The sequence below is a fragment of the Mugil cephalus genome, chromosome 16 (assembly GCF_022458985.1).
Source record: "Mugil cephalus isolate CIBA_MC_2020 chromosome 16, CIBA_Mcephalus_1.1, whole genome shotgun sequence".
Lineage (NCBI taxonomy): Eukaryota > Metazoa > Chordata > Actinopteri > Mugiliformes > Mugilidae > Mugil > Mugil cephalus.
Window position 1 is genome coordinate 18,878,412 of NC_061785.1, and position 26,595 is coordinate 18,905,006.

General features: G+C 41.4%; 1 protein-coding gene across 11 annotated transcripts in view; it reads right to left on the bottom strand.

Annotated features, from left to right (window-relative positions):
* The window catches only part of si:ch73-103b11.2 (myosin phosphatase Rho-interacting protein), a 43,747-nt gene that overhangs the window by 9,177 nt on the left and 7,975 nt on the right, over positions 1–26,595 (bottom strand). For 4 of the 11 annotated variants that reach the window (XR_007114396.1, XR_007114397.1, XM_047608274.1 and 1 more), the window contains exons 4-17: positions 14,203–14,354; positions 12,792–12,876; positions 10,001–10,054; positions 8,917–9,142; positions 8,078–8,630; positions 6,762–6,903; positions 6,531–6,647; positions 4,978–5,034; positions 4,791–4,859; positions 4,612–4,701; positions 3,181–3,290; positions 2,970–3,008; positions 810–1,578; positions 118–234 (exon numbers count right to left, since the gene is read on the bottom strand). Coding sequence is in view for 8 of the 11 variants with exons in the window: in XM_047608274.1 (XP_047464230.1) it covers positions 118–234; positions 810–1,578; positions 2,970–3,008; positions 3,181–3,290; positions 4,612–4,701; positions 4,791–4,859; positions 4,978–5,034; positions 6,531–6,647; positions 6,762–6,903; positions 8,078–8,630; positions 8,917–9,142; positions 10,001–10,054; positions 12,792–12,876; positions 14,203–14,354 (2,580 nt within the window). In the remaining 3 variants the exon portion in view is untranslated. Of the gene's footprint in view, positions 1–117; positions 235–809; positions 1,579–2,969; positions 3,009–3,180; positions 3,291–4,611; positions 4,702–4,790; positions 4,860–4,977; positions 5,035–5,455; positions 5,598–6,530; positions 6,648–6,761; positions 6,904–8,077; positions 8,631–8,916; positions 9,143–10,000; positions 10,055–12,791; positions 12,877–14,202; positions 14,355–26,595 lie in introns of those variants that run through there. The other 7 variants (XR_007114398.1, XM_047608276.1, XM_047608281.1 and 4 more) reach the window with 5 other exon arrangements.

A 26,595-nucleotide genomic window follows, 5' to 3' on the forward strand; every position in this document is an offset into this window, starting at 1 on the left:
CTTAATGACATCTAGCTCAAGATATCTTTGTCCAAATGTAAATAAATATTGTCTTTGTACGTGGTGGGTATTTAAAACACCTACTAGCCAGCAAGCTGAAAAAGGTGAGTGTAGTACCTGCAGCACATAGCCCTCTCTGGCACTTTGTTCTCTTCCTAGTGCATCCTCCAGTTGCTCTTTTAAAAGGTTGTTCTGCTTCTGTAGTTTGTCCAGCTCCCTCTGCTTCTGTCCCAACTGAACAAAGACAGAAAAAAATACACCAATAATGCATACTATCCAGACTGCAAGTATTTGTACATTTATAATTTCCTTTGGTTCTTCAGGTTCACCGTTTTCAGTTTGAAATAATAAACTGATGTGTTGTAAAGTATATAAACACACTAAAAGTTTCCTGGGCAGTCATGTGAGATCCTTAGCTTTGTCCTAAATGTAATTCTGTCTAGTCTCTTGAGTTGAGTTCCACGCCCATTTACATAGTCACCTGGGAAGAGTTGCTCTTCTCTTTTTCTTTATATATCGTAGTAGTGCACAATTAACGCTGTATCATTTGCATTCTGTCTACCACAGTTGCTGACTACTTACTGATGTCCTTCCCATAAATCTTAAAGGATCAAAGTGTAGATGTTCCTTTCGTGACTGCATCTAGTGAAACTCTAGCCACATGAGCAGTGTTTGTGACTAAAGCTCCTGCCATCTGTACCTTATTTTCCTCTTGTTTCTCAAAACAAAATCTGAATTAGGTGCAGAATTCTTATGCATGCCACAGAAAATGATAATCTGCTTAATTGTATGGGGCTGTGTAAACACACCTCTTTGTCTAGCAGCGCAGCAAGTTCATTTGCCGGCAATCTATCAGAGTTTACTGAAGCTGTGGTGATGGGCACTTGCTTCTCTTCTCTTAACGGTGTTGTCTCCACCTGATGCCATCGCTGTTCAATCTCCTCTTGAACGTCTGGAGGTCTGTTGTCCTTCTCTTCACTTGGAGGACACATAGCAGTAGGGTGGTCTACTTCCATCTTTCCTTGCTCTTGGCTTTCAGTTGTCGATGGTCGTACCGGCGGTGGAGCATTTAGCGTTGAAATTACAGTGACAGTAACAGTATTTGGCATGTGTGTCGCACTGGCTGTGCTGTGCGGAGAGATGCCCCTCCTAACATTCTCCTTTTCGGCTTCATCTGTCATAGAAGGTGGGTGAGCACCTGATATAGATGAGGTTAAGAGGGAGGAGGTAGAGACAGGAGAGGACGCTAATGATGAAGGAGAAGAAGAGGGAGAGCAGTAGGAGGAGGTTGTGGAGAAAGATGAGCTGAGGTCAACTGTGTCTGCTCGTTCTTTTGCAGGCTTCTCCGTCTGTTGCATTTTGAACTCAGACCAGTCAAAGGTCTTTGAGCGGCCGTCTCGTCGGCGTTCGCGAACTCTGCTCTTACGTGGCTCAGAGGAAGCGGGAGCGACGTGGTTGCCAGCAGGCTGTCTGTGGACGTCAGTCTTAGGGACCTCAGGACCGGGGCTTGTCTCAGGGGTGGCCTGTGGACACGGCTCCAGCATCACATGACGTTTTATCGTCCCATCAGGCAGAGATCTGAATGAAGAAAAACACAACTAATGAAAAGATATATACAGGCAGCAAAATGTTTTTACTGACAAGCTACAAGCTACAAATAAAGCTTTGCTGGACAAAACACCACAACATTTTTGGTAATGAAGCTTCAATTAAGCATGTACAGGGTTCTGCAGGGTTCAGTGACTTAAACGAAGACCATAATAGAACTTTTTGATGACAATTAGTGTGATCTAGAACTGGATAAGAAACATACAACATATGGATGGATGGACAGATAGATTAATTAGCTTCATGATCAGTTAATACAAGTCTTTGATCTCATTGTCTCACATTGGACAACATGTTTAGCAAGTTACTGTATGAACCACTTGTGGCAGTGCATGCTGGACATTTGATGGTGCTGACTGAAAGACCACAAAGATCCAGTCTTCTGTTGCATACAACCCACTATCAAGTCAAATATAAATTTTATTTTAGATAGCCCAATATCACAAATCCCTTTTCTGAGAGGAAAACATGGACAGATTAGGAATCCTAATAAAAAAACATCATCTCTTCGCTGCAAAACAAAAGATTACATACAAATTATTAATGTTGTACACTAAAATGATGACTGAAGCAGAATTATTATTTTTTACTTTAGAAGACCAGCAGACACCCTGATTTTAGAAACATCAACATCAGTGGAATGGATCCAAGTGAAAGCATTAACACAAAAAAACATTTATAAGGCACACTATGTGACTGTAAGCAGCTCGGGTGTTAATAGCCATGATCTGAACTAAGCCCAATGGCAGACGTCTGCATTTAGCCGCGATGTCAACGCAATTTCTATCGTCGCCGATGTTTAGAATGACACTGATGAGCACTGGCGCTCGTAGTGTTAAAGGGAATAATCCATGTTCACCACGACGTACAGAGGTGTCAGGATGTGTGAGGAGAAAATAAGAAGGGACGGAGCTCAGGAAGGAGAGAATGCTGTGTCTACTGAAATACCAAAAATACCAAACATTCTGCCCTCCGAGAAAGGTGCCTAAAACATAGACAATGTTGCACAAGATAAGGGAATGTATGAGGGTCAATGCTCAGCTTTGTAGATAATAATAAATACTTCAGCAGTTAAATCATTCTCAGGTAAACTGCTGTTTGGAGATGTTTCCAAAAAAATCAAAAAAATCTCAGTATTCATTCAAGGCTGTTGCTACTAGATGATTGACACCAGACGGTGGCACTGAGCAGATTAGAATTCACAGTTGTGAGTGTCACTACTTGGCATAACTGACGGGGGAGACATTACTCAATAATCACATGACACATGGCAGGACGACAAACACGCTGGGGCTGACATTGCTGAGCAATTACATCACTGTTCGAGGAGGGGGAGATATTTAACACACAAGCACTCCAACCTGGGCTTCAGAACGGATAGTTTCAGAGAGATGTTTTTCCTGGAAGCAGGTTGAAAATACAAGTTGAAGGGGAAGAGAAAGAAAGAAAAAGAGGGTGAGGACGAGATAGGAATTGAGCTTAAAAAAAAAAATAAATAAAAAAATAAAAAAAGGTGAGAAGAGCAGTGGTTTTATCTGCCAGTGGTTTGTGTTAATCCTCGCTGGGGATTACCGGGTGACGTCGGGGGCAATAATGGGTCGCACGTTCTTCATGATGGCCTGAATCCAGTTGCGGCGTATTCCAGAGGTCATGGCCGACAGGGTGCTCGCTCCATCTTTACACTGAAAACATACAGGTGTTAAAATGACTGACAAGGTGACACAACATGCTGATTAAAATAACTTTCTGACGGCGTAAGAAAAACATGTTACCCAGTTTCTACGGGGGTCAAGGAAGGACATTATTATTTACAAAGGTGGAAACATAAACAATGCAAGACCAGTGGAAAGATTTGGGAACGTATTTGCTCGTATAACACTTAGAAATTACAAAGACCAGTTGAATGGTATAAAGAGTGGTTTAAATGACTTTCAAAGACTTTTCAACTCTCTCAACACTAGCAATGACACTGAATCTTACAATACTTCTTATATTAATATATAAAATCATCTGCAGAAGTAACACACTAATGTATAAAATTACACAGTATCACATTTCGATCAGAACTACTTCCTTGATCCAGCAGCTGAACTCTTTTTTTACACTCCTTGCGCTTGTTGTGTGTGAGGACACCACACTGATACCAGGTACTTCATTCTTGGGATTTAAAATCAGCTGAACATAGCAGCATAGCTAATGACAACAGCTCCGTCCAGTCTGACCATGGTGCTCTAAGAGCGGATATAAATACTGTAGTTATTAATTTCTTGACACCAAACCCACGGTGTTCTCAGCCAAAGAGACAAGGATCCTCCTCACTACTCTATTTCTGACCTCACCAGGAAAATGGCTGCAGGAGATACTTCACACAAATGTAAACAAAAGAAGAGAACTTGTAGCCGTCGCTCTCCTTATACAGGATTAGTGCAGGGAGCTTATATCTATATGCAGCAGGAACAAAAGCACCAATGAAATCAAATAGGTCACACTGCAAGCAACTATATGTGTCCAAATAATATTTTGCCAACAACAAGTAGTAAAAATGTTTGATGGCCAAAGGAAATGATAGGAATGATATGATCTCATTCACAACAGGATCCATGCAGCCTTTTTTATACATACATGTATGTTACTGAGGATTTGTAGCCAAGGACATGAATGTGAATCTGAATGTGAGAGGTAAACATATTATGCAGGATGAAGGTTACATGCATTCATAGAGACAAGCAGGGAGACCTAAGGGCTGGCAACGGCCGAAGCAGATTTAGACCACTGTGATGTCAGCCTGTCACACAGAGATGACAAGTCAAGTGACATCCTTCATGACGGGCGAAGAATCGTTTCAGAAAGAGAAATGTTAAAACCTGATATGTAAAGTTACACCTCAAGGCTGTTTATAGACTGGCAGGAGACCACATAACTAAACTGTATAGACAATGAGTCTCATTTTTACTGGTGATTAATGACACACGGCAATTGTTGACACGAAGAATCAACACTCACGAGTATTTGGAAACCGTAGTTCCTCTGGACTGGAAACTCTTTGACATCATAACATGTGGAAAGGTCAATCTCCCCATCCATTTCTGAAGCCTAATAGAGACAGTCAAACAGAGCAATAACAGACTCAATCCCTTCTTAATTGTCTGCTTATTCAAAATAAGTGTTTAAATGAGCCTTACCTCCTCAGCTATCGAGTCCTTGTAGTACCTCAGACTCTGGTCTGTCAGGACAAACCAGTGCTTCTTCCACTAAGGGGGTCAAAAGAGACTATGCATAAATTCTGAAATTTCACCATTACCGTTCAGAATGAATCTATCGAGTAGAAGTAGACAATCACTAAATTGTACAATTGAAAAAAATAATTACCATTCCATCCTCATACAGCTTTGTCATCCATCCTTTTTTGAAGTTCAGCAGATCTGGCTGCAAAGAGGAGAGATCCAAGTGATGTAACGTTAAGTACACAACAATATGAAACAATTAAAACATTAGGCACATTAAAACAAAAGAGGGAAATAAAGTAAAGCATATTCTGTTGAAATATTTTGTCTCTAAAATGGAAGTCATCATTAGATGAGTTTTCGTGCCTGATGTAGTCAGAATATAACAGACATCTTGCTACACACGGCTGCATTTATGTGCATTTGTTGTCATTTTGGTAGCCACCTCAGCACAAGAAGGGTAAGTACCAATAAGTGGCTCCAGCTACACAGACTGACTGGCGGGAGCTGGACGTTCCCTGTGAAACACAAACTGCCGTCCATCGAAACCAAGCTCAAGTCTGTTTATAGACTCTAAAGTAAACCGTTTGTCCCAAACCTGGCTTCCCCTCACTCAACAATACCTTGTTTTTGTTGAGCTTCATCAGGTGTGGTGTCATCGCCTGGCAGAGAGTCATTCTGATGGCTAACTGCCTTCACTTCATAAGCTGACTATCTTTCTTTCAGTCTGCCCTGGGGACATACACACGACTGCCGCTGCCTCTCTGCTGGCTATTTATAATCATCGGTAGCGGAGGCGGTAGCGGTGTGTACATGTGTACGTGTGTGTTTGACTGTGTGGGGGGTTAGGCAGCTGCAGGTCAGTCACAGAGAGACCAACCACACGCCGACTGACTCAGCCCTGCAACTCTCTCCGACCTGACCAGAAGATACAACCTTAACTTGAAGGCTACTTTAAAAGGGACAGTTGGCAACAAAATCTAACATGCGTGATTTTCCTCTGGCCTGTAGTGCTGCACATCTAGATTGTTTTGGTGCAAGTTGCATAAGTTCAGAGATATCGGCCATAGAGAGTTCTGTTTCATCTTAAATAAAAGACCTGGATGGCATTCAGCTTGTAATAATCAAAGCGTTAAATACATTGAGATGTGTTTGCAAGAAAATTGGGTAAATTCATGGATGTACCCACCTACCTAAATACACTCATCAACCAAATCACAGCACAGAAGGGTGAATCTACCCACGTCATCACTTGTTAGCACCAGCAGTAGCAACCCCCGCTTCCGTGTGAGCTCGCCCTACATCCATCTGGTACAATTCTTCTTCTATTGTGATTCAAATAACCATGTTTGAGCAAGCTCTTGCTCATAGTCTGACATTACCAGCTACAGAAGGACAGTCATTTACATCCGCCTCATGTTTCACACGAACTGTTCTCACAGCATGTGAAGCGACATGCGTCTCATTGCACAATAGAAATCATGTAAATTATTTATTTTTGCTATTACATTATAACTTAGACTTTAGTATAGACGAAGTTATTGAAAAATGCATTAAATAAAAAAGCCTGGGTCATCAGTGCAGTGAAATGGGGTTAAATCTCAAGTTCGGTGCTTCTTGAAGGGACTTGATAATTTTATAGCCCACAGTCTATGCTTCTATTGTCTTTGGCATCTAAGAAGTACTGCGAGCGCTCACCGTCATTGAGGACTCTGTGACTCTGCGGTCCAATGACTTGGCTCTTCTTAAGTTGACTAAACTGGAGCTGGACACATCAGGGACTGAACGGTCCTTTCCTGAATCCAGTGACATCTCCTAAAAATATAAATCTTACATTAGAAATTCAAGTCATCTGTGTTAAACTCAGTGAACAATAAACAGGGAAACATGTTATGTGGTTTCATTTAATTGATGTAGAGAAGAGCATACATGTTTGTTAGGCAGATAGCGTCTCTCGCTGCGGCCTTGTCTCTGGATTAGCACTGTATTAGCTGAGGGTTCATTGGAGCCGCTTGTGTCCATACGCTCAACATACTGACCATCCTCGAACCGGCCGATGATTTGAGACCGCCTAGGAGACACACAGTGACTATACTTATTAATACATGTCATTGTTTCACTAAGCATTACAGTCAAACAATGAGCAAAATAGCAAGATAATTCTTTGAAAACATGTTCAGCATACCAAAAACAGATTCATTATTCAAAAGTATTATCATGATGCAGCAGAATCTGATACAAAAAGCATAAAAACAAGCATGGTATGAAATCAAATCTGACTCAATCAATTTGAAGAAGTCTGGGGGGACTGTGTGCATATTGGATGCTTTGGACAAAAGTCTTTTCCAAAGTAAACAATATGCAAAACAAAGAAGAGTAAATGCCCCCAATGAGATACACCCAAGAATAAAGAGTGGTGTTATATGATCAGAGACTTTAGAATAGAAGGAAAAGCACTAGGATGGTCGATTAAACACACTCTAGAAGTAAAGCAGACATGGCAGCACAGTCGGCGTTACCTTAAGGCGCTGCACTTGTTAATGTGTACGTATCCGAGAATAAAGTAGGAGACACTAAAATCTATGTATAACCAACCACCAGTATGCTTCAGCAAATGAAGTAATTTATCATTAAACAGTGCATGTGAGTGCTCCCAGGCAGTGCAGAGATGAAATGATAGAAAGCAGGAATCAGCGGTGACCAGCAGGGAACAGCATTGGGACAGGGGCGGAAGGGTTGGTTGAGCATGAGCTCTGTTCAGAAGCCCCTGGAAAAGATTGAAACAACAAAAAGTAGCAAGGTAGCCAGGGTAAAAGGTAGAGACCAGTAGAAAATAAAGTAACACATGCACATAAATCCCCCCGAATCATTAATGGCAAACCACTGGTAAGCTTGGGCACTAGCTGCAAAGGATGTGTGGAGACAGGACTGTTCCACAGAGCAGCCACCAGGTGGTGCTAAAAATCGAAGAGCTGAATGTTTTAAGCAATGCATAAGCTTCACATAATTACTTGGCATCTACTAATTGCCATCTACAGGTTTTAAGGCTTTGCCGAGGGCTAACAACTAGTGGCTCATTAATGATTATTAGTCATGTTGCCGTCCTTATCACACGTGAATTTGCATAATATTTCTCCTGCTATGTGTTTAGTACTGATCTGATCCATCGGAAAGCAGGTGCAAGAAACTTAAAATCTCTCTGCAAATGTTTTTTACAGCATGCTGAGCATGGCAAATAGCCTCACCTGCGCTCCTCCCCAAAGAGCCGAGCCACCTCCTCTCTCCCAGGACTCCTTGTGCGTGCCCTCAACTCTTGACGCTTTTTCTCAGAGCGGAAGGCTTCGCGGTAGCTCAGTCTGCGAGCCCGAGGCACATCTGACAGGGTTGTGTACTCCCTGCCACTCCGGCCAACTCTGCCTCCTCCACCGGCACTGACACTACTAGTGCTCCCTCCACCACCACTGCGACCCTCCCAGGTGGGTGTAGTCCCACTAGGCTCAGAGTCCAGCGAGCTCTGGGAGGAGCTGATGGTGGAGTAGCTTGGGGAAACAAGTGCACCTGGAGAGGGGAGAGGGTCTTGGGAAGGTTGATTAGGGGAGGTTTGGGGTTCTGATTCGGAGTTGTACCTTGAACTGGGAGGTCCTAAAGAGGAGGATGATGCTGACGAGGACAGGGGCAGATGTTGGGGAGGCTGTGGTTGATGTTCTGACTGTGGAGAAGGCTCCGACTTGGTCTTCTCCAGGGAAAAGTAACCGCTCTCCACGCGCACCTTTCGTCCAGTGCTCGCAGTGCCACCATCTGAAACGAACAAACACCACCACAGATGTCAAACAGCCTGTCTATACATGGCATTAAACAAACATGGTTTGCACTACAACATTGAATAGTTAGTACTGAGAGTGCGAGAAGGAGGTCATACTTAAACCCAAGTCATTGCAGATTTTGTTTCAAGGTGAGAATATTTGCTAAAAGTATGACATGCCCTACAAATATGCCTTTAAGACATCTTCTTGAAGTTGCCTAGATTTCTTTATTATATACACAGGAAGCTGCAGCAACTGCACGTCCTCTTCCTAGCCCTCACCATCTTGAGTAGTGATACTGGAGTCCGGCTGGCTCTGGCTCAACTGGCTGAGACAGGAGGCACTGCGGCTGCAGGGGATGGTGGCCCTGCTCCAGCGGCTCTCCTCCTGCCACAGAGTGGCACGGCTCATAGGGACACGCTCGGCGCTGGCGATACTGCTGGGCAAGCATGGGATACTGCCTCCACTGCTGCTGCTGGTCACCGTTACCTTAGCAGGACCGGGCTCCTGGGCAAGGGTTTGGGGTGGAAGGAGTGGATGAATAGAGGAAAGGACATAATGGGAGGTAAGGTCACAGAGAGACTACAAAGAGGAGTATGAGAAGGAAAGAGATGAATGTAAATGTGAGAATTCAAATAGTATATTTGTCTTTATCCGGACCTGATGTACAGGTGCACCATTGTTTGCCCACCCAAACCTATAGTGAGGTTTATTCACGGGCCAATGGCAATACCACTGTATCAATATACAGAAGATCCCTCATCTTTGGTTTGTTTTTGTTCTTATTTTTCATGCCAGATTAATCCAATTTGTGTTATATAAAAAAGGAAATTTCTTTTTATGTTATTGGAAGAGAGAAGGGGTCAACAGTTTGACAAAGAGCAAAGATTTCATTCATGGCAAACACCTGTAATATGTATGGACTCAGACAAAAAACCTGGACATTCTATATACAACAAATTGAAACCAAAAAAGGATATATATAAAAAAAATAAATCATGTCATGTCATCATCTTCAATTAACAAATAGATCAACAAATTCAAAGGAAAAAAAAAAGTTCAAAGTTGAGAAAGTCCCTCCAGATCAGCAGATGCACGAAATCATTGACTTACTTAGAGAAAGCAAGATTTTCAAAGCAAAGCAACCCACAAACATTCACTTTTTATCCAGCCTCCTCCAATCACCACAAACATGCTGAATTATTCTTCACAGAATTTATTCTTTTTTGCACCCTTCACCAATATTGATTGGATAATAATAAATATAACTTAAATTTATGGGATTGAAAGTCTGTTTCTTTCTTTTTTTTCTTTTTCTTTTAAAGGTGAAGCAGGACAAAACAGTTTGGCCAAAGCTGAACTCACTGGATGTCCATTCATGTCTTCAGTGGAAAAACACTGGCTTGGAGTTACTCCACCCTGCCAATCACAAAAAGCCTTTGGTGTTAATGCCTGCTGATTATAATCAGTGCTGGGTATATCTGTCTCATAATAATTTTAATATCTTTTTGCGTCATTTGAAACAATGCATCATTATATTAAGCTTAAGAAATCACATGTTTTATGGCTAACCATAAGAACAAAGTTTTCAGACCGCTTTCAGTTACAATATGTGACACATTGTTTCCTATCATTTCATCAAGATCAGGTGCTTACATTAAACTGCACTGCCCACAAGGCAAACATGTTACTGTGCTCAGATATTCAACACAGACTCCCAGCGTATGTCTCCAGTAAAGTATGTGAGAGCAGAGGGAGAGGTTTCAGGTGGATAAGTGGTGCAGAGTAAGGTGTGGAAAATGTGAGCCTTAATTACATGGTTTGGCTTTGACAAATCCTATTCCACAGCATCAATGCGGTCCTCTATAAGTAGGATCGTTAAAAGCAGAGAAGCAGATAAAATGGAATCACTGTTCTACGCCACCTAAAGGTGTTAGCAGGACTGGGCTGTGGAAAAAACAGATTTAAAAAAAAAAAAAAGGGGATCATCTTCAAATAACTCTTTGTGCGACGAAAGATGGTCATGATGAGCATCAGAATATATCAATTAATTAATAACTTTGTAATTACATATGAAATAAAGAGTATTATCTTAGCACAACTTATTTTCAAATTAAAATCTACTTGCTGGAAATACAATAGCTCCTGAATCAGAACTAAATATAGATTCACTTTATTCTTTTTCGAAATCTACGATGAGGAACTTGATTTAATGTGACTAGCGGATGGTTATATTAGAAAAAATGTCATATTTACAGAAACACTTAGATAGTAGTACAGAGTGACGGTTCTTTTCACGCAGACAACAGAGAGCAGCTTGCAGAGAGACTCAAACCAAACAACAGTCAAGGTTCAGAATTAATATTTGACAGGCAACAGCAGTGAACTGTGCCTCAGAAAAGGTTTTGTGAGAGTCACTCGCACGAGTAATTGTTCACATCCAAGCACCATAAATTTCACTCATGTATGAAAGTAAAACGATTGCACTGTATTTACAGAGCAGTGGTTGAGGTCGCTTTCTATTGCTCACTGTACGTTTATGGGTGGTATCTTACATCTTTCTCTGCTAACAGTGACAATCCAAAAACAATTGATGTGGGGAAACATCATGGTAGCAAGTTCTTTTATCTAAACATGAATGCACAATGGATGAACACCAAAACGATGGGGTCAGCTGGGACAGAGTCAAAGTCACCACTGTGTCACCACTGTTCCTCTCCAAATGAGCCCTGTTTGTGTAAGCCCAGAAAGGTCACTGTCTGATTCAGAGTCTTTAGAGGAAGCGGACAATGAACTTCAGACTGAATTTTGTGCACACGCACCACAAATTTGGCCTGGCATCAAACAAGAGGAAGGGAAGGGGGGGTTTGGCTCTGGATTCCACGCTGGGTGGTCTGCACAATATTATTTTATGTCATGCCTATATTTGCTCTCATAATTAAAACCATTATTATGGTAACAGAGTCTTATGTAGTTGTTGGTTTTATTTCTACCTACCAAAGAGAAGTCTGACTGAGCTTTCACTGAATTGTATCTGGATGTTACATGAATGTCGTGAACAACTCGACTAATCTTGCTCCCAGACTGTGGAACTCAACTTTTCTTTGTTGTTTCTAGACTTTGTGTAAATATACTTATTATCCTTTCAACTGTTGCCCCTAATGTTTCATTTTAATTCTAAATGCTTCATTGTTCTCCAAAGGGAAATTCTCTTTCTGGCCCCCTCTACTAAACAGTAAATGTGCAGGGTTGGCTAATAAGCTGCGCTACCAGGATTTACAGGCCAAGTTTGCATTTACGGTCTCACAGACTGAAACGTGCTTCTTTTTAAGACTGCAAAGGCTCAATGTTGCTAAGTGTGAATTCAGACAATGTGGTTTCAATCCAGAATGACACTTTTTTGCAGGTGCTGGACATGACAATGAAACTGTGTGCACCAGAAGATTCTCATGCAAGAGACACATGGTTAGAGCTGCAGCTGAATGTTGTTATAGCAGGCGGCTGTCATCATTAGCTTTGACTGTTTGCTCTGGAACATTTTGATAGCTCGGTAACCAAATAACATTGTTCCATATCAATAAAAACAGATGAACAGAGCTGGGAGCGTGACCCAAGTTTTACTACTTACCATACCAACGATAGCGTCCACACACATACTCTAAGTCTGTAGCTGCTTTATAACAGTGACAACTGATTATGTTAGACAAGTTTGAGGCATGCAGTAATGTTGAGACATCATTTGAGTAAAGATTGGAAACACAGACAGTATAAACTGTTGCTGGCAGAAAAACAATACATCTGTGTTGCTCCCTGCAGTGTAGTTTGAGAGGACTGAGAAGCCTCCATATTGTATATTTCCACAGCAAATCATAATATTCAGAGTATCTAAAACAGATAAAACAGACTTGATATTAAGTCTTCAAAAAAAAAACAAGAACAAAACAAAACAGACATACTGAGAATGGTTTTGTGTTTGCACTTGGTACTGATAATATCTATGTATGAGTCCCTGGTTCTAAGTTTTCGGGAAAAGAGTCCATCCATATACTATAGAAAAAATATTCTGCTTTAAAAAAAACAAAACACAGTCTTCATCCTAGTCCAGTCTGAGGGGATACAAACACTTCACACTGGAAAGTGTGAGAAGGTGCATTACCTGATGAGTGGGTGGATCAACCTTGCGTTTTTTCTTCTGATTCTGCTTGTTGGTCCTGGGGTACACGGTCAGAGCCTCCTGCCATCTACAAATAAAGAAAAACAGTGTTTCTGACACGCTAAAAACAAAGTCCTCCGTCCAAAGAAAGCAAAGTCCAAAGAGCAAAACATGATGTTTGCCTGAAGTAAATTAACATTAAACATTCCTCAAAAGAGTCAGCTGATCCAAAAAAGAAAAACTCAGGGGCTGGTTTGGCCACTTCTAATTGTCCAATATGTTTGCTTGCTTTCATTTTCTTAAGATTCATCATTTACTAAAACGGCATGTCATGAAGATATTTTAGCTAATTAGCAGCTATATACAGATACAGATAATGCTACCACAATCACATGCTTTCAATAAAAGGGCTTTCCCTAAGAAATTTGTTGAATTTTGAGAAAAATTCTCACTTATGAATTTACTCAAACTAATTATTTAGCAAGTTCAGAAAGAAAAGCATGGTCAGTCTATAATAATGAAAAGTGACCCTGCTCCTCAGTGTATTCAGTGCAACTGTCCTTGCTTCTATTGCTATTAGAACATTTAAGTAGGTGACCACAGCATTGTCTTGATATTTTTCTAATCCACCCACTTTGTAAAGAGCGAAAGCCTTTGCGGTGGAGTGTCACGTTATCAACTGTGACAGATGCAAACATGTGACACGGTTAGAAATGAACGAGTGCCCACACGGCACCGTTTTCATGCTCTAACAATGAGTCGAAAGAAACTCAAGAGGAGCTTAACATTCACAGGGCTAGGATGGCTGTGTTATGGTCAAGCAGCAACACATGGAAGTCAGATGACAGGAGAGTGGGAAGTGATAGAGCAGGTAGCAAAATGAAGAGTGGGTGTTGTGAGTCACACTTCACTAAGAATAGCCATAATATGGAGCGTACGGACAGGGAGGGAGAGAGAGAGCAGTGCGGGAACGTGCTGTAAATGTGCAGCATCAGAGAAGAGGAGCCAGAGATTAGTGAATTATGAAGATGCAAGTTTGTGTATCGAGATGTGTGTTGTGGTTTCTAGAAATTTGTGGAGAGAGAGAGGGAAGAGAGAGAGAGAGGGCTAGAGAGGCAACAGATCAAGAATGTGCACTGTCACTGCAGCGTGAATTACAACTCGGTAGAAGACACAGCCTAAAGGAGACAGCAGGGGGCAGAGCAGTTTGGCTGCCACAGCAGATGCACACAACTATTCCTCTTTGTCTCCGTCATCCCTTTCTTACTCAATCCAAAAAAACAACACAAACCATAGCACACACCTGAAGTCATAATGAGTCAGTAATATGCATACACAGAGATTTATATGTGTAAATCCTATTTTAACACATCATCACAGTATTTACATTACTTAGGAGATCATTCTGTCTTACCCATTGATAATTTCTTTACACTCAGCCCGTATGAAGTGCTCCTTCTCAGGGGTCAGGATGCACAGCGAGTTCTTCTGCCCCGTCCTGGACTCGCCGTCGATGACGTCAGAGCACTGGTTCATGTTGATGGTACCCTGGGGCAGAGTGCTCGGCTGGAGGATCACATCAGAAGACACACGCAGAGAAAGTGTTAAGTGGGGAAGTGAACAGACGTGCCCACAAGTCCCCCCCACATGGTCTGCCTTTTTCTAATCCACCCAGGCGTCAATTTCCCTGCCAAGCTTGGCACAGCAAGCGCTGATGTAACAGTCTGTGCAAAAGCAAATGTTCTTGCTAGGATTCACTTTGTTATGTCTCTGACTTCAGATATGTGTTGCAGGATTTAAAATGTAGAACTAGTAATTACATTACAATTGCATTACGTATGCAGTGTTTTGCTTGAGGAGCTCCACTTCAAATAAAGGACTGCTGTAGCATGTAGTCATTTTAGAGATGGGAAATTAGCAGTTGACAACTTCTCAACTCTGATGGACTCAGTAGGAACATGTATTTGATGTGTACCTGACAAGCAACCTATAATTAACACAGTAATAACAATGCCTTTTGGTGGTTATGATTGATGTAGACTATTTTTAAAATGGGTGTATGTGGAAGTAGATGCATGAAAAGACACCGCATCATTCATCAAATGAACTAGACTGTTTTACTGAAAAATGAGCCACACTGCATTCTTTTTGCGTGTGTGTACATTACAATGTTGACTCTTTCTCCCCGATCTCACACCCATGTAATGTACTACTAGGAAAAGAATGAAAGGACCGTCTGTTCTTTTCATAAACAGTGCAAGTTCATGAGTTCAGTTTAGTTGAATCTCTCTGATGCCTAGCTGTAACGTGCACATTTGGCTACACACACTTGACATCTGTCAGGAAAAAATAACACGACCACAGGACTTCCTGAATAATACTACATTGTGTACAATGACTTAGGCAGGTTTATGTGAGTACACAGTGGCTTTGAATGTAAGCACGGCTCATTTGCGCTGAATGGGAAGTCAAAGCGAAGTTGGAAAAGATTAGATAATCTAGTTGTAGTCTCTTGTGTTGCATTGCTAAAAGTGAACCTGCTGTGTTCTTTATACAGCTGTTGTAACATGATGGCTTTCTAGCCGCGTTGGTAAAACATGTGCACATGTATTCAAAGAACCAAAGAAAGCAAATAATTGCACCACAAACATTACATGTTCAGATAACTGACTTTCACTAAGGCTGACCTTGATGATCTAGCACTGACTGGGGGATTTATATTTGTTCAAGGAAGTAACTGAGCAGTGCGTAACTAACCACACCAAAGCTTTTTTTATATATATACCTTGATTGCAGCAAACATGCACACAGAATGATAGACATCAAAATACCACAGTAGTTCTAAGCTTTAAACACCAAGCCACAGATGATAAAGTATAGCCCTCAGCCAATCGGCATATATTAGGAGATAGAACTGGAAACTAAATTAAAAGGTTAGCTAGTGACCAAATAAATCTGACTCAAGGACCTAATTTGCACAGCAACAACTATAGCCTGTCAGCAACGGAGCAATTTAGATCCGTGGATGGCCTCTAATGTGGACAGAGAAGTCAATAGTTAACAGTTTGTGGCAATCCCACCCTAGGAAGAGGCCATGTTTACTCCATTGCTGTTAAGCGACACTTTCGTTCTCATCTCCTCTGCATCGAAATAAAAACTTCATCGCAAAGTATAGTAGGTTGTTCTAACTGGGCTAAAAGAAAAATCTGCCTTGTACAGTAGAATGGTAAAATACAAGCATGGCGCAAGCATTGTTTGATTCAACTTCTTGAGTCTGTGGCTTTCCAAGTGGCCCAATACTGAAGGGCTCTTGACACCAAGGTGAGAGGCCAGGGCAACAGCCGGGCTTGACACACAGAACGACAAATAGACTGCAGGACAGCTGGGCGAGGACCTAGGCCTGCTTCAGACTGGACAGAGAGACTGGCGTCAGCTTGACCTGAGAGCCCTGTCACTCTCAGGCAGGGAGAGAGGGAGAGCTTAAAGACAGAGAGAAGAAAACGTAGAGGGTATGAGAAGGAAGATTAAGTCTTGATGGTGGTCAAGGAGAACAGAAATGGAGCAGAAAAAAGGGGGTTTGTGGACTGTGACTCTGGACAGTGCGGCCATCTGTCTGTGTAAACAAATCCAGAGTCCACCGCACATGTGGGCTTGTCCTTGAGCTGGAGTCAGAAGAGGATAAACAGCAAAATATTTCAAATTCTGGGAACAGTTGTACAAGCAGCTTAAGCCCCCGGTTTTATAATCATTGCATCTGATTCTCTGGGACAGAAAATAAATCAGAGACTGACAACAGCTTTGATTAAAAACCTATTTTCATAAAGCGGCTCACCTCTGACAGATTTGAGAGCTTATTTGAAGTAGGTGGTGGCAGAGTGGGAGTACAGTATACGCTTCGCACTGGACCTCTGATGTAAGTAGCACGGGAGTCCTGTCACACATGTGCACCCTTTAAGCAAAGTGTCAGCCTAGCACTGATGTTGATACAGGTCCTTACTTTGGGCCTGCCGCTACGGCCCTAGCCCCCAGACCTAGGCCCCCCGAACCCACACCTCGCTGTCACCAAACCTAGACCCAGTCCGCTCTCCCTGGGCCACTGCTCTCCACAATGGGTCCTTTGTGAAGCAGCACCACTTCACACAATGTAGGATTGTCAGCCGCTGCAGTCCACAGAGCCACTCCTCCCGTTAACCCTCAACAAGGAAATGAGCGAGAGACAAGAGGCCCAAACAAGTGTCTTTTGTGATCGGACCATGGAAATTTATCAAGCCAGCATAAACTTATTCTTGTGTGAAGTTGTTCACAATAGCATGAATACTGTCTCGATGGCAGTCACTGAAGAGAGTCTCAAAGGAAGACAAATCAGAGAGAGATTCGGTTTCTTTCTATTCTATTCTGAGAGACAGATAACTGAATGAGCAGCCACATGTGTTATTTTAACCCAAACCTCACTAAGCCTGTCTCAATACTGTTTATTGGAATGACAGGAGGTGATACTGATTATGAACACTGGAAAAAATAATGAACAGGTTGTATATAAGCAAAGATTTAATTCCATATGGCATAAACATGCAGGTATTCTGCATAGCCGAGTCCTCTACTTAGGAGGCAACGTTTGAATGATGTCCAGATGTTGTGTAACAGTGTCAGGAATCAACACTTTGTTTACAATGGTAATTAGTTACTTCCATATATGCCTGCATGTCCCTTGGCTTCCCTTAGTCTTGTCCAATTTGCTGCTTAGAAAAACATCCTCTTCTCCCTTATGACACAGTGAAAGAAATATTTGCTTACATTGGCAGCTGGCAAATGGTTAGATTTTTGGTTGTGAAGCAAAATCTCTTTCCATCAACAGACACATTTCTGGTCACGGAAAGCAAGAGTTCAGTTAAAGTGGCTCACTTGAGAGCGTGAGGGAAGGAAATTGCGTTTTACTATGTGACTGAGTCACAAATTGCAATGTTTTTTCTTTTTTTACAATGTATTCACATGTGGTTAGGTTCCCATGAGTAAGAATACACCTAAAATATTGCTCAATAACCGAGTTAGTTACAAACACCTGTATGTTAATTAGAAACATCTGTTATCTCGTACTGGCTGCCACTTTGTCTGCCAGCCTGTGTGGTGACAAATTTAAATGCTATGACTTCATTTGTTAAGTTGCATTACTCTTCTTTAAACATGCATCAGCAAGACTCTCTCACACTGTTTCCAAGTTATTCACTGAGCATTCACAGTCATTTGCCTTTGATCGTTAAAGATGCCGGAGCCAAAAGGAAAGCCGATGAACTGGCACAGCTTCCTCCCGACTCATGAACAAAGCCTAGAATCCGTTTTCTTCAGGGTCTGTCCTCTGATCATTACCAATAGCAGCAATTAGGCAATACATCTTTCCATAGCAACTAAGGATAACAGAGGTAAACACATTTTTGATACCAGTGAGTATGCCAACAACCAGCTGCGGGGAAATATCCTCAGGTGCCAGATGAATAGAGTCACCTTTGGTTTTGCTGTAGAGGGCAATCCAACCACTGGTCTCTCCTTCCCAAGTCCACAATGATCACACAAACACAGATATACATAGCAATCAGTCTAGGAAATGGAGCTGACAGACTCGTGGACAAGATTACAATCATCACAGTCCCAGTGCCCTCACACACCTGTAATCTTACCCCTATATTGAGATGACTTTAAGTCGGTACAATAGCACAGATTCAGCCATAACACCATCCATAACCTCTGTCTGTACTTTAGATAAACATATAGCGCTATAAAAATCAGACTAAGCCATATGGTGGATATCTGACATCCCGCCGCAGGGCCAAGTGCAGTCCTCCAAGCATTCTCAGATACACCTCACCCCACTGGTATGCACGCTGGATGGTTACAAAGCAACAGTGCTACACTGATATCTAACAAAAAGGGCAAAGCATTAACACACGCTATGCTGAGCGAAAAGAAGGGGAACTAAAATCAAAACATCACGCATTTCACACATATTTGTACCAGGTATTCGAGAGAGGCTTGTGGGTGGCAGCGGTGCTTCTCTTATGGAGAACGGTGAGAGGATGTGGGTGGTTTAATGGTGTGCTAGAAGGCCAGCAGCCGGCAAATGCAGAGGAGGAGGAAGAGGAGGGTGAGATGGATGACGAAGTCAGTTTTCTCTGCTAGTGAAGCAAGATCCTTTTCAAATGGAGGATAAGATTGTGTTTGGTCATTCAGGTGTAACTGTACTCCAGATATGTGAAACAGATTGCTGGCTGCCTGCTACAAGGTAGAATAAATAAGCCATGCGTGTTATAATACAGCATTGCCAATCAGATATGGTGTTGATGGCAATGGCGTTAATAAAGAGTTAATGTAATAGAAGGAAAGGCAGACAGGGCATGAGGAAACTGTCAGTGTGTGTCTGGGTGGTGAGTAGATGGGCTGGCTGCAAAAACAGGTGCTACAGTCGAGTTGTGTCATGTTGCCTGGACTGCTCAGAGTCAGAGGTGTGAGTGTGTGCGTGCGTCCGTGTGTTTTCCCAGACAACTTTTTTTTTCCCCCCCTTTCATTTCTATTCCCTATAACATTTGTCAAAGCTGCCACTTTTGTCTTTGCACCTGAAATGAAACCTTCAGTATGTTTACTTGCTCTGCTTATCAGTCCGGTTTATAACCTTCACTGCAGATAGTACAGTCAGTGCTAATTTCTGCATGTGCACAGGAGCATATTTGTTGTTTTCTGCTATGCAACCAACCACTAAATAGAACGAATCCAAAAAACACATTAAATGAATGACCCTTTCAGAAAACTAGAATTAGAAGTAGAATATGCAAATGCCTGTCACACCGATACCACAGAGAAATCCACATAAAACACATCCATTTACATCAAGCACCAATACAAGCCCACGCAATGTTTACAAGTCCCATAATGGTTGCTGGAAACCTTGCACATTAAACTGGTTTTAATTTGCAACACCATTATTAACAATTGTTGGTAGTAGAGTATGTTAATATTCTCATTCACTGACTTCTAGAGCACTAAACCGTAAAGCCCCAGCTCCGACCAGCTTTCGGCTTCCATTGGAAATTAACTGTTGTTGTAAAATCACAAGGTGCCTTGAGACAGCAGTGTCTCAACTGCTGCAGCATCCCATGCGGTGTTCTGACACAGCAATTTGGAAAGTAGGCCAAGGTGAACCTGTACCCATTATACACTTTGTCTCTAATAAAGTTAAGGTTTCGAGTAAAAGCAGGGCCACACAGAAATCAGCAACACAGTTGAATAGAAGCTAGCTTCAGCACCGCAGTCGTCACAATGCGAAGAAATTACATAACACATGCAAAGGAGGCTTCAAATAACCCTTAGATAATAACAGCAAAGTCTGCCAAAGCCTTGCTAAGTGAACGCAAATTAGTCGCCATGCTAAAGGGAAAACGGAGGAGGGATACGAGAGTGTTCCTTTGAGAACCCGTTAATACCTCCACAGAGCTGAAGAGCAGCTTCTCACAGGCCAAGGTGTGATCAGTTAACCTGACAGCTAATAATTATTCCAAACAAAAGATTGATTAGATGACAAAACTTAATTTGTTAACAAATTGTGGGTGCTCTGGGTTTTCAAAATGGACCAAACTAGTCCAAATGAACTTCCTAAATACTAACCCACAGTATTTAATTAACAAAACTACGGTAAACCAGAGTCCATCATCATACATGTGAATTCAACTAGACTGCTACTGCTAATATTTGTAACACAAGTATTTAGATCCCATACTAAGCTCATGGGTGGGAAAAGTGTTGAGGAAACTTCAAGACTTTACAGTTTACTTTCTTATTAAGTTAACCCAATAAATCACATATTTAAGATATTCTCCTTATCAACCACATACATTAGGTAAGCAAAATATGTTTTACTTGGTTCTACCTCTTCTGTTGATATGTGGAAACATTCAGTTTTGCAGATTTCAGTACTTATGTCTTTGGTTATTACACTATGATTTTCTGAAATACCTGAATATGTAATTAAATGATCCATTTTCAATTTAGTAGTTAAATAAAAAAACAAAAACAATAATCGTAAATTTAGGCAGATGGGGCTTTTTTGTTGTTGCTGCTTTTTCTTTAAAGCTAAGGGAAAGCACAGAGTAGAGAGCACTAAGCTGATTAGGGCGCTGAGGCTGGAGGCAGGCCAGTCCGTAGCTGCTGGAAAAGGGATTTTGGGCCAGGTCCTCGGGAAGCTGGAGTGTGTTATTTAAGAGAGAGCGGCTCACCCAACAACAATTAACAACAAGCCAAAATACTTACGTTGCAGGTAATGTAAAATTTATAAGCAAGGCCTACTCATTAAATGAGGCCCAGCGTTTTTATTAGAGGCTTTACTTGAAGATATTTTCACCTGTGAACCTAAAAATCTCATCACATGCACACAGTATGTGTATAAGTATTACCCTCGCTACCACCAGACCCAGGTCCAACGCTGCACTTTCTTTCTAAAGATATCTTGGCTGCAGAGGCCTGACCTTAACAGGTGGTTGAATGGGCTGGTCGTCAAGCTGAGGTAAAAGGCTAAAGGTCATCTAATACAACTGCACCTGTTCCAACCCTGAAAGACATTCAACTGCAGCTGTGGCTCAGTCAGGCTATCATAAGGCAACAGCTTGTTAGACACCCAATCTCAGGACTAGTTGTGACTGGACTTCATCCAAAAGACACGTCTGAATGCAATTATGCATATAATCAACTCAGTCATCCCTCTCAACAGCCTACTAACTAGTTACTGCTTAAGGCAGGCTTCCAGGTAAGTTGAAATGTGTATTAATAAAGAGCTGTGTATTCAAAATGCAACTGACCTAAAGACAAACTGATACAGTAAATATACTGGGGCATCATTGGTGTGTGTGCACAAATGCTGCATTTTCACTTTCAAAAAATGGGAATTCTTCCCAGCCACCACCATTTCACATGCAGACACCTTTCCATCCACCCCGCTGTTTTATTAGCTTCTGTCTCAGCTGTCTAACCCCTCACCCTGATACTTTAAATGAAACCTTTTGTCAGTATCTTGGTCCAGTGTTTAGAACAAACTGAGTGAGCAGTCAGTCAGGCCCTGTTTGGCTTTATAGACAAGGGAGGGTTTGGTGGAGGGGAGAAGTTACACAATACTGGTGGTTGCAGTCTCCAACACAAATGATTTATTGGCCAGACCGGACTGGAATGGAAGAAAGAGATACCAGAGAGTGGCAGGATAAGTGAGAGGTAAAAACTTGGGAAAGTGAGTTGGACTATATAATAGAAAAGTGAAAGTGAGGACCTTGCAAGTGAGAGTGGGTATTGGTTCAGCCAAAGCCTTCGGGAGCAAGCCTTTCTCTGGTTAATGAATGGTTGGAAATCATTAAAAAGAACAGGAAAATGTAGGAGGGTACAAAGAGAAGGATGGTAAAAAGACATTCTGAAAAAGCCTTTTAAAGGACTTCTCACCATGGCACAGCAGTGGACCACCGTCAAGAATTTAGATCAACCCCACATGGCGATCATATTCACCAAGTTCACCATCAACTGAATTACCACATGAAAAGAAAATTCATACCACATAAGAAATTATTATTCCTTTGCTATAAGCAATCAAGTACTATTTTGGTCAAGGTGCTGATAGACCAAGTATTGTGTGTTAAATGTTAAATGATCCAGTCTACAAGCTTACGCAGGAGTGAACACCAAAATAATTATAGACCTTAGGGTTGAACTGGAGGTCTGTGTCCACTAGCTCTACATTATTTGAAGCTTTCTTTCTTTGTTTTTTCGACATAATAGCTTTGACTTATCCTTCCAAAGATGCTTGTATCTATCGAAGGATAAGTCAGAGTTGTTATGTTGAAAAAAATAGAAATAAAAAAAGACCAATGGTGGTGACATGTAATAGGGTCTCACACCCAGGCTAACCTCAGTTTAATGTTTAGAGAAAAGACTTGGTCCTGAGCCAGGCAGTTACCGTACTTCTGACAAAAAGAGTGGAAATATCTTAACAGTGAGCAAATACAAGAGATAAGATTTTCATCTTTGCCACATCCGGGATAATGTAGTCACTAAAACGGAGGCAAAACCGACGGAGCACAAATAAGAAAACACAGAGACAGACTAGTAATTTTTCAAAAGAAAATACATCTTTCATTGAGATATTTCAATGTGCTCGGTTTAGTCAATACTCTCCTGTATCAGTAAACTTGTGTCTATGTCAACTCACAGTTGGAATAGTGGACACATGTATCAGGTCACCCAGTGGACAGTAAGGACTCTGGTGAGTAATCAATGTGATTGGATGATAAAATACCTCTGCGTAAGCGATAACATTGATTTCATGATCACAGCTCACTATTCATAACCCATCCTGTGAGACTTTAAGCTATGACCTTGTGGTCAAACCACAGTGACTCAACCAATCAGCCCTTTCTGAGGCTACGTGCTTTCTGTGAGTCGACAGCATATAGAGACGGCAGCAGGGACAGACCGTTTATTCAATGGCATGTCCCTTTAAAGTACATAATTTCATAATTGTGAAAGTGCCTTTTCGAAACAGTTTCCATGGACAACTTTCCAGATGCCTTTGAGTAACCCCCATGTAGCGCGTCTCTAAAGGGATTTACTCTAGTCGCGTTTTATGGGCTCAAACTGAAACTACTTGGCTTGGACTATAGAAGGGGTGTCAGAAATAAATCACACTTGGTTAAGATAAGACATATAAAACAATTAAATGCAGCGCATCTTAAGTTACAAGGTGACAAATGATAAAGCACTATGTTTTGGTGGCAACACTCCCACATTACAATATGTGTTTCGCTGACAAAACAAACTAATTTTAACAAGGAAACAGTTGGGTGTGTCGTATTATTTTTAAAACGTGTGTACTTGTGAAACTATTTGTTCACACTGGGTCGTGTGCTTGTGAAGCATCTCTTGCTGCACAGGGGTTGGGAACTTTTGAGTATTTGTTCCACCGGTTAATCCAAAGTTAGGGTATTTATTTAAAGTATCAGTAGATAATTAGAGCAAAAATTTGGTTTGGTTGATCAAGACATGGATGTGGCGGACTACACTTTTAAGTCCTATGTGTTGGTTGTGATCCATGTTGCTGAAGCTGTCGATAAAAAGGCTGTTTTCTTACTTCCCAGTCTACCTACCTGTTGGCAAAAGTCCATCCCTTTTTTATGTTTGCATTGGGGTTAAGGCCAACTGAAACTGAAAATGATTATAGTTCTTTGTACTCAGACCAATGGTATGTTATTTATTTATTCAAGTACACTACAGCTTTGGTATGTGAGGTTGCTATTGCATTGAATGGCAGTTACATTGTTGTAGACCATGATTATTAGATGCAGAATGGGTATTCCCATGGTTTTGTGGCTCTGTGCAATGGGTACTGTGACCCCACTGTAATCCATGAATGTTTACATTCCAGTAGATCAGTTCCTACTGGAGCCATGAGGAAGGAAGGGCAGGGGTTAAAGAAGAGTCTCACGCACCATATCTCTACTAAGCCAACACACATCTAACCCTGGACACACACTTAGCAAACACTCCATAATGCTCTTCAATGGGCGGCTCATGCGGCCTTATACACAAGGACTCTGACCAACATCTCCATTTTAATCAAGTATTTCCAATCTACTCTTTAAATATAAACCATTCATTGTTCCCTCTTGTAACACATTGCAACACAAACTCTTCAGTACACTAGGTTAAGTCTTCTCCACTCAGTTTCTCATGGGTTTCTCTGAGTGGATGACTGGATGTAAGTAGTCCTAATTTGATGGAGCAGAGAAGTCAACCGCCACTTACTCCTAACACAGTGTCCCGTAGACAGCTCTCGTTCCCAAACCAACACGAGACAAAAGCTCTTTAAAATTGGTTAAAAAATAGTCCTTGATTTCACATTTCACAGGTGTAGAGAGGGGAGAGCGTTTCAGCATGTTTCAGCATGTCAAAAGGTCTTACAAGTCCGAAGGCAAACACAGGCTGGGGTTGTATATCCTCATGTCTGAAAGATTCAGGAGAAAGGCAGCAGGATTGTGTGTCTCAAGTTAAAAGAATGCACAAATTTGTGGGAAATGGAAGGAAGTTTGTCAAACCTCTCTCAGTTCTTGGACAAGGCTATGGGGCAGAGGTCCACTATTTGAATTCCAGTAAACACAGGAAATTAATTGAGCTAAGATGAAATGAGAATGACTTCAGCAGCTGAAACGTCATGAGAACATCATGTTCTCATTGGAAAAACAGGGGATATGGCTGCAATACAGAAAGTCAAATGCAGTCAGTGCAGTCTAAAAGCAAAGTGTCCAATCCAAGTGTCTCTGAATGGACCTTTTGTGTACAGAAGCTCAAAAGGTAGCCTCACTTCATTATCAGGTACACTGACCTTGTCCAGTCTGGGCTAAAGTATATTAACTCAACAGCATGAGAACACAAAAATCCACCATCATTTCCCAGAAAAACTTCAAGCAAACAGAGGAAATATTGTATACAATCTAACTTCAACATTAAAAGAAGATATAATAGCCTCATGATTCAGTGTGAGCTCAAAAACCACAACACAGATTGAGACATTGCAGAAAAGAGAACGTGCATCACATGATGAGTCATTTATTTCATCAAGAATAGGTTAGACTTAGGTCAGAGTAGGACTGGGCGGTATACTGGTCTATATTGAATACAATTTATTTTTCATCAGGATATGAAATTTTAATACATAGGCATACTGGTGTACTTGAGACGCCAGACCATTTTCAATGTAGTGGTTCAAAACACGCATGATAAGGCATGGTGAAGATGGAAAGGACCGACAATGAAGCAGACCACAAGGACACGAAAGAACCTCCCAGAAAAAAAAGTGCCGTGCTGGTTGAAAAAAAAAAAAAAAAAAAAAAAAAAAAAAAAACATTGACCAAAAAGATTTTTTTTCTCCAAGTGTTCAAGTGTTGTCAGGCTAAAGTTGTCCCTGGAGGCAGTAACACAAGCAATTTGCTCCACCACCTTTTGGAATATCAAGAATGTACGAAGTTAAGGTCAAAGCCCTCCACATCAGAAGACAGCGCTGACACGGGGTCACGCAAACTTGTTTTACTACTAGTGTGGAATTATTCTACAATATTTACTCATCATCACAGTAAAATAGTCCATCCTTAGTCACTCTACTGCATTAATTCCTCTCAACCAGTACAAAATGTTATGAACACCTGATTATGCATGAAAAAAAAAAAAAAATACCACCATATACCTTGGTACCATCAGAATTTGAAAAATACCATCATATACATTTTTGGTTACACCGCCCAGCCCTAGGTCAGAGCATGGGCAATGGGAGTTTGGTGTTGGGTGCTGGTATTTACGCTATGCAGTGACTCAGTAATTAGAGTGCAGGTGTTGATCTATTTAACTTGAACTGATGTCATCAAAGTAGCTTCACACCTACATAACTGCCCTCACTGTAGTGATAATGGATTTGGTGTGTATGCTTGTTTCTCACATTTGAAGGACAAGTGATTTAGAGTGATCTATTGGCAGTAATGGATTATTCATAACTGCTTTTATTATAAAATCATTGTATTTTTGTAACCTTAGAATGAGCCCCTTTCTATTCATGTAGGGAGTACTTCTTCAGTCTAGTGTGCCAAGTTGCAGTGGAGACAGAATCTTTGCTTTTTTTACATTGCGATGGCAGCTAGCATAAGTTCTCCTACATGTTTGACAAGGGATTACTGGCTGCAACCTACAGCCTCACTGCTAGATGCAACTAAACCCTACACACTGGACCTTCAATCATATAATG